The 13134-nt window shown below is 45.4% G+C and overlaps 1 protein-coding gene across 4 annotated transcripts in view; it reads right to left on the reverse strand.

Annotated features, from left to right (window-relative positions):
• The window catches only part of PIGO (phosphatidylinositol glycan anchor biosynthesis class O), a 29129-nt gene extending 20792 nt beyond the window's left edge, over positions 1-8337 (reverse strand). For 3 of the 4 annotated variants that reach the window (XR_006101988.1, XM_042449912.1, XM_042449913.1), the window contains exons 1-6: positions 8276-8337; positions 5929-6419; positions 3380-3523; positions 1494-1617; positions 947-1106; positions 76-249 (exon numbers count right to left, since the gene is read on the reverse strand). Coding sequence is in view for 3 of the 4 variants with exons in the window: in XM_042449912.1 (XP_042305846.1) it covers positions 76-249; positions 947-1106; positions 1494-1617; positions 3380-3523; positions 5929-6418 (1092 nt within the window). In the remaining variant the exon portion in view is untranslated. Of the gene's footprint in view, positions 1-75; positions 250-946; positions 1107-1493; positions 1618-3379; positions 3524-5928; positions 6420-8275 lie in introns of those variants that run through there. The other variant, XM_042449914.1, reaches the window with a different exon arrangement.
• Positions 8338-13134: the final 4797 nt, after the last annotated feature.

Raw genomic sequence — 13134 nt, forward strand, 5'->3', positions numbered from 1 at the left:
CAGAAGACCAAATGCTGAGCACCAGCGCTGCTTCTGGCGACCAATGGCCATGGGAGAAACAGGAGCTGCCCTCACCTGCCTCGCATTGATACTATAGGCTTCTAGCTGGGCAAGGACCGAGGAAGTGGCATCACCCTCGATGGCAAAGAGGTCATCCATCACTTCCCCGATGTTGCTGTAAGGTACTGGGATGCCCAAGAGGAGGGCCAGGGTGGGAACGAAGTTCACCTGCGAGACTGTCTGTGGCTCCTGAATCAAAGAAGGAAAGGAGGCAGAAAGGGGAACAAGGTGAAGGGAGGTGACAAAGCAGCCCTTTCAGTCCAGGTGGATTAGCCATATGTTGGGAGGGGGTACAACCACATACATCCCAAGAATACTCCAATGTCACTGTTATGTCTTCAGTCAACACCTTCACATAATCAAAGCTTCCACTCTCTTCCAGAACTAAATTGCTAGGAGGCAGCAAAATTATAGACCCACTTGCCTACCTCCAATCTAAATGCCCAAGAAAGCAAATCTGGGGAGGAGAGTTGAGGGCAATTTTCCCGCAATTGCTCCCCACACCCCAGGCAGCATGGAGTGCCTTAGCCCAGGGGAAGGCACAGGCTGGGTTGGTATGGCTGATGCTGCATTTGGCAGATGGGAGTGCTGATGCAGTTTTTAAGCCAAATCATATCAAAATTTTCAATGGGGACCTCAAGGACCACAGAAATGCACTCTGGGGCTACACGTGTCCCACTGATTGTATTTTCCCCATTCCTGCTCACAAGCATCTCCCACTGCCCTAGATGGAAATCTGAGCTGTTGAATTGTAGATTCTGCGGCTGGGAATTCACATCCCCCTTCAAAGGTCATCCCTGGCCCAGAAATGAAATCTTCTCTTGAGCAATGCAACTGACTTGTGCTTCATGCACACACCCTCGCTCCAGCCCTCCCTGTTGCTCACCTGAGGTGGGGGGCTCCAAAACAAGGTTGCTTTGCTGTACACAAAGAGAGCGGCGTTGACCTCCTCTTCGGTGTCTCCACCATGGTCCCCAGTCCCCGTCATGCCATGATCCCCTGCCACCAGGAGCAGCGTGTCATTTGCCAGGTGGTCAACCAGCAACCTATCCATCAACACCATGGGACATAAGCAGTCTCCCTAGACCCAGTAGCAGGCAACAACCACACAGGGGTATGTGCTGACCATCACTATTGCATAGCTATTTTACAAGGGGCCATCCTTTGAGTTCAGTGACTCAAACTGGGCACTTTTTGGCTTTACTCTGAACTGTACCACTATGGAGAGCAACCGTGGAGTGACAGGTGCAAATTTGAGTCTAGGGAAACAAGATAATGGACTATGACACCCCAGCCCTGTCTATCCTGTTCCATCCCCTATGGACAAAGGCCTGGCGCTTGTCAAAATGATTCCATGGTGGCCACCCAGTTCTATGGAGCAAAGCCCAGGGTGAGCAGGTGGGTGGGCAGAGTGCGGGGGCAGGGGTCCTCACCTGAGCATTTCATCCATCTGAGAGAGCTTCTTGGCCATTTCAGGGTGATCTGGCCCATGCTTATGACCACAATGATCCACACCCAAGAAGTGGGCAATCAGCAGGTCCCACTCGCTGCCATCCACTGCTCCACAAAAAAGAGCCAAGAGAGAGAGAGAGAGCAGGTAAGAACAGAGAAACAAGTTGGGCACCTGTCTGGAAATGGGACAATGGACTTGTCCTCCATGGTGCTGGAACCTGGTTTTCCCTGGAGCAGAGACTGGTGGCCATCCCTGTGGTGAACAGACCCACAAACCAGCCAATCACCAGCCAGAGGCTATAAGCCAATCAGGTGCTGGCTGGGGGATTTTGAAGGTTCCATGTGGCAGTTGGTTGTGGCAGTTGGGATTTGACAGTTGGGGAACAGTTAAGTCCGAGTGAGGACAGAGTTCTGAGAGGTCCAGAGGGAACAGTCAGCTTGGGTTTGGTTTGAGACCAAGAAGGGTCTGTTATGTCCAGTGAGGAACAGTGATATACTTAGTCTGAAATTGAGAGACTCGAGAGATAACTGAAGTCTGGAGGAGGGTTTCAGTTATTTATTATCCTGCGGGATACAATAGCTTTGATGGCTGAGTTAGTCATAAGAGTTGCCCAAAGAGGGACAGTGAAGTCCTGGAGTGGTTAAAGAATATATGTGAAAGTGAAGGGTATCAGTAACAAGGAAAAGATATGGTTGGAAACAGTTGGTTCCTAAGAAATCTAAGCCACTACTAAGTCTGAGAATAAAAGAGTGCAAATATAACTAAGTAACACAAGGAAAAACGATAATAACAACTTCATATCATTGATACTTTATACAATTCTATTTTTAAATAAACCTTTGTTATTGTTTCAAGAAACACATGACCTGAGTTTTGAAACACAAAACACGCTACTGAACACTAAGAGTTTAGAGTATTCGCATCACATAAATTGGTGGCAGCGGTGGGATTTATGGAAACCTCATAGGCCTGCCATCTAGAGAAAGGAATAAGGTGAGGGAGCGTTTTCTTCACAATCCCAAGCAACACTGCTTAGCCACCCCCCTCAAAACAAGCCCACAGCAAGCCATTTCAGAATCAGAATCCCAGAGAAGGACCTCTCTCCTTTTCTGAAACTTTGGCAACAATATAATTCCACTGAAATCATTCTAGAACATTTCCAGCATCAGACGTTTCCACTGTTAATTTCCTAAAAGTTTGGTAAATCTTCTCCTTTTTGTCACTGTATTAACAACCAATAACAACAATGTTTAAGCTCATTTTAAAGTGGGATTTTGGCTTTATCTATATGTTTTAATTACATTCCCAATTCAGAGGAAAGTGGAAAGATATAAATAAATAAATTAATTGAAATAACACTTATAAAGAAAACAACAGAGAAAGATAGTTTTTTGTGGGTTTTTTGGGCTACGTGGCCATGTTCTAGAAGAGTTTATTCCTGAGGTTTCGCCAGCATCTGTGGCATCACCTTCAGGAATAACATAGCCCAAAACCCACAAAAAACTATGGATGCTGGCCATGAAAGCCTTTGACTTCACAACAGAGAAAGTTTTTAAAAACCTTTTGGAACCTTTCTAACTTGAATGTGGGAGCTGTAGCCCAGCAGATCTGGAGGGCCTCGGGTGAGAGAAGGCAGGGCAATGCTCTCCTTCAAGGTTATGTGCAGGGAAGTCACTGACCTTCCATCTTGTTCTAGAACAGGCAGAGAGCAGGATGCGCCCAGCATGCTTCTGTCCTGCTGCCTGCCCCTCTGAGAGCAGCAACACAGCCCTGCCTGTTGAGCTGGGGCTTTCTTCCAGCAGCCTTGCATAGAGAGGAAGCCAAGGTCAAGCCCTGCCCACCCCGCCAGGTAGGACAACAGCTCACCTGTCTGGTATAAATGCTGCAAGATCCCATCGTCGACAGTGTGCAGGTCTTTCACATTGAATGAAGGGAAAAAGTACGAACGGAAAAAGGCTTGGGGGAAGAGACCATCCCAAGTGTCATCTCCCATGAAGACCACCCTTTTCCCTGCAAAGTAGAGAGAAATGGGAGAGACACATTCAAAGAAAGGTATTAGAAGTGGAGTGAAAAACAGATCACAACTTTAGGGAGCCCACACTGACACATGAAGCCAGTCACTCCCATTTCTCAGGAATCCTTGTTTCTGTTTATCCATCTTTATTTTTTTCTCCCAGGTTCACATAATAATAATAATAATAATAATAGGTTTTATTTATATACTGTACTGCCCAATCACTGGGAATCCGAGCGGTTTACAATAGAGGGAATAACAGACAGTTCCCTGCCCACAGGCTTACAATCTAAAAGACACGACACAAAAGGAGAAGGGAATGGTGAGGGGGAGAGGGAATCAGGTCCAGCATTCTTCTCTCCCTCTGAGGCCTGGACCAAGGCAGATGGACCGGAGGGAGGGCTCTTCTTCTTCAGGCTAGTCCCTGATGGTACTGGGCCAGCCTTCTCTCTCCCTCAGAGGCCGAAAGTTGACAGTTAGGGAGGGAGGAGCCTCCTTCTTCAGGCCAGCCCCTGATGGTACTGGGCCAGCCTTCTCTCTCCCTCAGAGGCCGAAAGATGACAGTTAGGGAGGGAGGAGCCTCCTTCTTCAGGCCAGCCCCTGATGGTACTGGGCCAGCTTTCTCTCTCCCTCAGAGGCCGAAAGATGATAGTTAGGGAGGGAGGAGCCTCCTTCTTCAGGCTAGTCCCTGATGGTACTGGGCCAGCCTTCTCTCTCCCTCAGAGGCCGAAAGTTAACAGTTAGGGAGGGAGGAGCCTCTTTCTTCAGGCCAGCATTGAATAAAACATTGAATGGTCTATGTGTCTTTTTCCCCTCTCTTCACACTCATTCTACAGGGTCTCTTTCTCTCAGATGCAAGCCACAACCTCACACAATTGCAGCACATCAGCCTCAGTGCCAGCTTGTTGAACGGATGGCATCACAAAATGCACCTGATTAAGCATGCTGCAGGATCAGAAGCTTTGCACAGCTGTTTTAAGAAGGAGAAGACAATCTGAGAAAACTCATGATGTGGTGGTACAGCCCTACCACCTGTCAAAGACCCCACTCCCACCCAACTCCACACAGAAGGGCACCCCAGTTATGTGCCATTTGGTTAACAAATTCATCCCCCTTCTATTTCTCTCAGGAGATTTGAGCGCACCGTTCAGTCCACCAAGGTGCACTCTAGTTTTCAGTGTGTTCCAGCCCCAAACTAGCCTCTCCTGAACCTGCCTCCAACATCAAAACTCCTGAGGTCAAAGTAGCTGGAGCAGCCTTGCAAATGAACACACCAAAAATAATTCCCTGGATTCCTCTCTTTTTACTGCTCCATCCTTCCACATTTATGTGTGGCAGTCTCTACTAACCTGTTAGCCAAAATCACAACAAGACATGGGAGGCTTTGTATAGTTTTTTGGCCTAGCAACTAAGGGTGTATCTTCACTGTAAAAATAATGCAGTTTGACACCACCTTAACTACCATGATTCCATCCTACAGAATCCTGGGATTTGTAGTTTTGTGAGGCACCAGCACTCTTTGGCAGAGAATGCTAAAGACATTGTAAAACTACAAATCCCAGGATTCCACAGCATGGAGCTTCAGCACTTAAAATGATGTCAAACACCATTATTTCTACAGTGTAAATGACACCCTAAGAGACCATTTTCTCTCACTACACTCAGTTGACAAGCCTGGGAAACAGGTTTCACATTCTAATGCCTCATCCAGAAAACAGGATGATCAGACCACCAGAAGCAGATCCCACTGTATCGCCCAGACAACAGTGGACACTATAGACCTACTTTTCACTGACCACAAGGGAATGAAGTCCCCTTCCAAATAAATCTGGCAATAAGGTACTTCCCAGGTTAAAGAATAGTCAATCTGTCCTATTTTTACTTTCTGTGTTGTGCTCAAAAGGAAGCAGTATAGGGTGAAACTCTGGCAATTATGGGGCCCTACTTTCTTCCCATGTAGATCACAGAGCCTGCAAAGACTGCGCAAAGTAACCAAAGAAAGACAAAAACAAAGGATGCTGGAAGTCCGGTCCTGGTTTTGGAAATAGGCATTTACCATACATAGTACAACTTATTTAAGAGGTGAACTACCCTGCCTAGAGATCTCCTGGACATGCATTCACTTTTGTTTTTTGGCCAGGAAAAGAGGAATCGGGGTGTGTGTGTGTGTGTGTGTGTGTGTGTGACCAGGAATAGATTGGGATCAAGAGGTGCAGGAATGGTCTTGGGAAATTGCAGTATGCCTCTGGTACAAAATGCAGGTCTAGTCCTGAAAGTGTCCATTTTCTCATAGGTGGGGCAAACTAAAAGCTAAGAGAAGCAGAAGATTTGGCTTAACCTCAATAGCTTTCTTCCTAACGAACAGGCAAAGGAATACCACCCTCTTCCTTGAGACACCCACCATTCTGTGCCAGCTGCCAGATTAAGTTATCCTCCTGGATGGCATAAGAAGCAAAGTTGCTGCCCGCATCTATAAAAGTGGGCAGAGAACCAGTGGTGAGGCCCTTGATGCGCTGCATGGTTGTGGTGGGTGGGTCAGCCCGAAAGCGGTACAGGCGGGCATTCTGGGGCTGCTGGCTGGCCAGCTGGTGAAGAAACTTCAGCTTGTTCTCATAAGGCCGTGGCTCCTGCCGGGAAGGATCATACTGGGCAAACTCAAACTTCAGGGCATCAATGATGATGAGCACAGCCTTGGAGAAGCGCGACGGCAGCCAGCAGGAACCAAGCGGCACCCTGGTCCCCCGCAGGGAAGCGGTCACTGCATCTGAGCAGGAGCTGTGGTTCGCCAGCTCCACACGCATGAGGAGGAAGCCGCTGGTGAAGAGCCCAATGGCTGAGAAGAAGAGGAAGCAGGTCCAGGCGAGGAAGAGCAGCACCGGCGCTCTCTGCATCCTGTGAGGAAGAGGGTTAGCTGCTTTATCGTTTTGATAGTTGTATTTTACAGGGATACACTGTCTAATGGAATGCTTTCAAAAAGCAATCAAGACGCATCTCATTTAACAATGGTTTAATATTTAATTGTATTTTATTGTGGATGGGTGGGTTTGGGAGGGTTGGGATATAATGGTGATAACTGTTTTATTGTGTTTTTAAGGGTGTTTTATAATTGTTAACTGCCTCAATCTTCTTGGAGGCGGGATACAAATAAATTTTATTATTATTATTATTATTTATTAACTACTATTAACTATCTGAAAAACTATCTGTAAGCCGCTCTGAGAGCCTTTGGGGCTGAAGAACAAGGTATAAATACTGCAAATCAATAAATACTTACTGTACATAGTATTTATGGCTTATGGCTTTTACAATGTGTGCCATTGGCAGGTTAAATATGTTGCTTTAGATTATTATTTTTTAACTCTGTATGTTTTAAATTTTATATTTGTAATATATATATATATATATATATATATTACGATTTCAATTGTTGTTTTGATGTGCTTTATATTTGTTGTTAGCTCCTCGGGTCCCACTTTGGGACAAAGGCGGGATAAAAATAAAATAAATTTTTATTTTTATTTGTTTGTTATGTTTTATTATTTAATGTGAATATGTATTAATATATATTTTGTTAAAATTATTTTAGCAGAACGTATGCTAAAATATTTTTATTTTTAACTGATTGTATTTATGGCGCTGTGTAAATTTACAGCGCTCTATAAATAAAGCTTAATAAATAATAATAAGATATAAATAAACATTAACACTAATAAATTGATATTATTATTAATATCAAGGCTTAATAAATTATAATAAAATAATATATAAATAAACATGAACAATAATAAATTGATATTATTAATAATATTTAATATAGCTTAATAAATAAATAATATATATAAATAATAATAATAATAATAATAAAGTTAATAAATAATAACAATAATAACAAAATATATAAATAAATATCATAAAATATTGTGGCATAATAACTTTAGTACATATTATTATTATTATGTTTGTAAAACCATCTTGAAAAGAATAATATTAATACTTAATAGCATAATAGGAACAGGAGAGGTATTTATAATTCCTTGGATATAGCTTTGAAAATAAGAATTAACAAAACCATGAAAATCAGAAGAAGCTTTAAATTCTTTTTAGCATTTATTGTACAACGTTTAAGTGTTTTATGTGTGTATATATATATATATATATGTTGATAATGTTATTTTGTGAGTTTTGCATTTTAAGTGTTTTATGTTTGTTTTTTAACTTTTTTTGTGAACAAAACTTTATTAAAAATTTAAGAAAAATAAACAAACATCAATAATAATAAATTAAAAATAGTAACAATAATGAATAAAACTTTATATAATCATAAATAATATATCTAAATAAACATTAGCAATAGTAAATTAATAATAATATTAGGAATAAATTTAAAAGCTTAATAAATAATAGCAATAATAAAAATAAGCATTAATAATAATAAATTAGCAATATGTATTAATAATATAATATAGAGCTTAATCAATAATAATAAATAATATATAAATAAACATTAGTAATAATAAATTAATAATAATAATAATAAATTTAAAAGCCTAATAAATAATAATATAAATAAGCACAAATAATAAATTAACAATATTAATAATAATAATAATTTTAAAAGCTTAATAAATAATGATAATCATAATCATAAACATTGATAACAGTAATGATAACGATAGGCCTCATTTCGGGGCCCCTGGGGGCCCAGGCCAGGCCCCTCCCCGCAGTGACCTTCCCAGGCTCTCCTTTACCTGGAAGACACCGACCCGCGTCCCTCCGGCCCCACTTCCGGGAAAGGTGAGCGGAAGCGGAAGTGCGGGCGAGCCACCAGCGAGGCGCAGGGGCTAGAGCGGCTCCCGGAGGCTGCGCTGGCGGAGGCGGCCGCCAGGGGGAGCGCACGAGCAGTGCTTCTTCTTCTGCTGCTGCTGCTGAAGAAGTGGGTTTGTTGTTGTTGTTGTTGTTTTAATCTCCTGTCCGCTCCTAAGGCTGCATCCGCACTGCAGAGATAGCCTGGTTTGACGCCGCTTTAACAGCCACAGCTCCATGCAGGGGGATTCTGGGGGTTGTAGTGTAGTCAGTCTCCCAAAGATCCTCCATTCAGGGCGACCAGACATATCCTCCTTTTCCCAGGACATGTCCTGCATTCTCACCTTCTGCCCAAGAGGCGTTCCCAAACGTCTTCTATTCAGGTTGCACAGACGTCCTCCTTTCCCAGGACATGTCCTACATCCCCCCAGGAAGCATTCCAAAGGCCCTCCATTCGGGGTGACCAGACGTCCTCCTTTCCCAGGACATGTCCTACATCCCCAGGAAGCATTCCAAAGGCCCTCCATTCGGGGTGACCAGACGCCCTCCTTTCCCAGGACATGTCCTACATCCCCAGGAAGCATTCCCAAAGGCCCTCCATTCGGGGTGACCAGACGTCCTCCTTTCCCGGACATGTCCTACATCCCCCGGAGCATTCCCAAAGGCCCTCCATTCGGGGTGACCAGACGTCCTCCTTTCCCAGGACATGTCCTACATCCCCCAGGAAGCATTCCCAAAGGCCCTCCATTCGGGGTGACCAGACGTCCTCCTTTTCCCAGGACATGTCCTACATCCCCCAGGAAGCATTCCCAAAGGCCCTCCATTCGGGGTGACCAGACGTCCTCCTTTCCAGGACATGTCCTACATCCCCCAGGAGCATTCCCAAAGGCCCTCCATTCAGGGTGACCAGACGTCCTCCTTTCCCAGGACATGTCTCCCATGCTTTTTAACATTTACATGAAACCGCTGGGAGAGATCATCCGGAGGACATGGGGCGCGGTGTTATCAGTACGCTGATGACACCCAAATAGTCTTCTCTATGTCTCCGACTGATGCAGTGACCGGGATTGGCGTCTCTCCTCTTGTGCCTGTCTGGAGTCGGTAATGGGCTGGATGAGGGACAACAGACTCAGCCTGATCCAGAGAAGACGGAAGTACTGGTGATAGGTTCCCCCGGTCCGGGGTTGGCAGTGGTTCCACCTGTCCTGAACGGAATCCCGCTTCCGTGAAGGACTCTGTACGCAGCTTGGGGGTGCTCCTGGACTCGTCGCTCCACCTTACATCTCAGGTGGATGCGACGGTCAGGAGCACCTGTTATCAGCTTCGGCTGATACGCCAGCTGCGTCCCTACCTTGACCGGGGAGACCTTGAAACTGTTGTACACAGCCCTGGTAACCTCTCATTTGGATTCTGCAATGCGCTCTACATGGGGCAACCCTTGTACCATACCCGGAAGCTGCAACTTGTGCAGAATATGGCAGCCCGTCTGGTCACTGGCACTGCCAGGGCCCGTCATATAACTCCAGTCCTTAAAGACTTACATTGGCTGCCTATTCGCTTCCGGGCGCAATCAAGTGTTGGTTATTACCTATAAAGCCCTAAATGCTTGGGCCCAGGGTACCTGGAGGACCGCCTCTCTCCGTACAATCCGCCCCGCCACTTCGATCTTCAGGGCAGCTATTGTTAAGGTTCCAGAGGTGAAATATAACTCCACCTCTAGGAGGGGCTTTCTCCATCTCAGCCCCCAACCTCTGGAACGCGCTGCCCTTTGAGCTCCGCTCAGCCACCACCCTACCTCAATTCAGGAAGGGGTTAAAACCCACCCTCTTCGAACAAGCTTACCCAGACCAGTAATTCTTCCCCCCCCATGTCTGTCAGCATTTTTTTTGCCAACATGTTATCTCTTTATTTTTATTGAACTGTTTTTTACTGTTTTTAATGTATGTATTCTATTTATCTGTATAATTGTATTTTTTACCTCTTGTTGTTCACCGCCCTGATTTCTTAGAAGGGCGGTATATAAATAATTTTATTATTTTTATTATTATATGTCCTACATCCCCCAGGAAGCCTTCCCAAAGGCCCTCCATTCAGGTGACCAGACGTCCTGCTTTCCCAGGACATGTCCTACATCCCCCAGGAGCATTCCCAAAGGCCCTCCATTCGGGGTGACCAGACGTTCTGCTTTCCCAGGACATGTCCTACATCCCCCAGGAAGCATTCCCAAAGGCCCTCCATTCAGGGTCACCAGATGTCCTCCTTTCCCAGGACAAGCCCTACACTCCCATCTACTGCCCAGGAGGCATTCCCAAAGGTCCTCCTTTCCTTGTCCTCTCTGCAAATAGGAGGATAGGCTGAACCTCAAAAGTCTTTTTCATTCAGGACACATCTGCAGGCAAGACTCGCACCCAGAGCTCAGGGCATGTTTGTTTCTTGGAGGGGGAAAGGACAGCAGATCCGGTGAGCAATGGCCCTTGATTTCAGCACAATAGGCAAATTAGGTCTATTTAAACATCGTATAATTTGAACATAGATTCAGCCAAGAGTGTGTGGCTAGCCGCCATATCCAGGGGTAGCCATATTGCCCATAGAGCAAAGTACAACAACGTCCCAAATCCACAAACGCTGAGACTTTCGTCTGTTAGCCAGAACGCACAAAATGCCAGATCGAATCGTATCTTTGTGCTTCTAGTTGGCCGATTAAAGGATCATTGTTTTGTGGGTTTGGGTGTCATTGTTGTCGCTTGTAAAGTACAATTTTAAACATTTGTCTTGCTCAGTGTCTCTTGCAGCCAACAAAGCATTTCAACAGATAAGTTCCTCAGAAAAATTCACATCAAATACTTACAGGCTGTATCCACACGGGAGGAATAATCCGGTTTGACACCGATTTAGAACAGGTGGATGGTGACTTATTTAATTATATTTCAAGGATATATATCCTGCCTCTCTCCCACAAAGAGATTCAAGGGGTTACAATAATTTCCCTTGATATGGACATTATACTCCTATTGATGCAACCTAGAATTGCATTGGTCATTTCTGCTGCCACATCACACGGTTGGCTCATGCTTTCCTTTCAGACTTAGCTGAAAATTTCCTCAAGTCAATCCTGAGACAAGGAGAGCTTCCACCTCCGTTAAGCTCTTGTAGCCCGGCTTCTCTTGGGCTGAGCCAACAGGGCTTGTTTATTTATTGATTATGGCATTTATACCCCGCCTTCAGCCCTTATGGCCATCAGAGCGGCTTACAATGATTATTTTTAATAAGACGGCTAATTCCCTCCTTCCAAAGAATGTTGCCCACTCTATTCTTGGCCCCTATTTATGCACTAGACATGCAGGATCTTGGAGGTTGCCATGTTTGTTCCCACAATGGGACTCAAGGAAGCCACGTTGTTCCCTTTGGGAAGCAAGAGGCTGACAGAATTAGGGAAGGCATGTGTGGCCAAAAGAGACATGGCAGCCAAGGTTCCCAAACTAGCTCTCCTCCTGCTTTTGAAGGCTGAGCTCCAAATTTCACACCACTAAGCATCAGCCTCAAGAACCAAAGGTCAGTGGACTGAAATAAAGGTTCAAGTAGTGGAGACGCCCAGCAAGCAAGCTGTTTGGAGGTGGGGTGCATTTTTTTGGGTGCAGTGCTCTGTTGTCAGATCTGCCCTTGTGGTTAACTACTTACCTTATGAGAGTTGGATGCTATTCAGAGGGAAGAAGCTGAGAGAGGAGCCGACTTGGGCAAAAACAGGGTATATTCTATGCATCTGAGGAATAGACTTAACTCTATGAAAGCTTTCTAACATCTTTTCTCGCTTAGTCAGTCTCAAAGATGCTACAAGATTCCTTTGCATACATGTGTTATAAGGATCAGCCCGTTCCTCTTCATCAGGGGTGGACATTCTCACAGCATCCTTCCCCCAAATTATACCCATGCCAAGGGTAAAAAACACCTCCATTTGCTGCTCCATGCAAAAAGCAGACCAGGACCCGCTCATCTCCCTTTTTACATGATTCAATTCAAATTAGAAAACAAAGGGGTGTGTGTGTGTGTTGGTGGGGAGGACACAAGAGTCCAAGGAGAGGGGCTGCAAAGATGTCCCCACGCCGGCACAAGGGTGTGGGAGAGCTGCTCCTCTGCCCCAGTGCCTGCAGGCATCTCCGTTAGCTGGCACTCGACTGCTCCATCTCAGATCTTCTATGCTGGAAGGTGGATGTGGCTGGAGGGAGGAGGCGCTCGTGGATTCTGGGGACTTTGCCGGCTGGGCTTGCTCAGGGAGCTATAGATCCCCATGGCCTATGGGGGAGAAAGAAGGCAAGGTCAGTGAATAGCCCCACAACACAGTCACACAGCCAGGCCAAGGCAAGATAGAGCAGTTGTGGGAAAGCATACAATCTTCCAGTTGTTATTTGGCTGCCACTCCCAATATCTCTCTCCACTGACTATGCTGGCTAAGGGGCTTCTAGGATTTGAAGTCCCACAACATCCACACAATTCCCACCTCCAAGAAAGACCCTCGAGGGGTTGTACAGATTCTTGCCCTCTGACACCCAGTGGCTGGTGGATTGGCTCACATCTCCCTCTCTGCAGCTGAAAAGCCATACCTGCAGATTAACATTCCCTTCCTCTTTCACCCAGTGATTCCACCACAGCCAACAGGTGCAAACTTGCCCCTTGCTTCTTTTCCAGGTGAGGCCAGCGCCCTCCTGGCAAGGCTCAAGCCTTTGCTTCATAGAATCATAGAGTTGGAAGAGATTGCAAGGGCCATCCAGTCCACCCCTGCCATGCAGGAAATCACAATCAAAGCATC

The sequence above is a fragment of the Sceloporus undulatus genome, chromosome 2 (genome assembly GCF_019175285.1).
Source record: "Sceloporus undulatus isolate JIND9_A2432 ecotype Alabama chromosome 2, SceUnd_v1.1, whole genome shotgun sequence".
NCBI lineage: Eukaryota > Metazoa > Chordata > Lepidosauria > Squamata > Phrynosomatidae > Sceloporus > Sceloporus undulatus.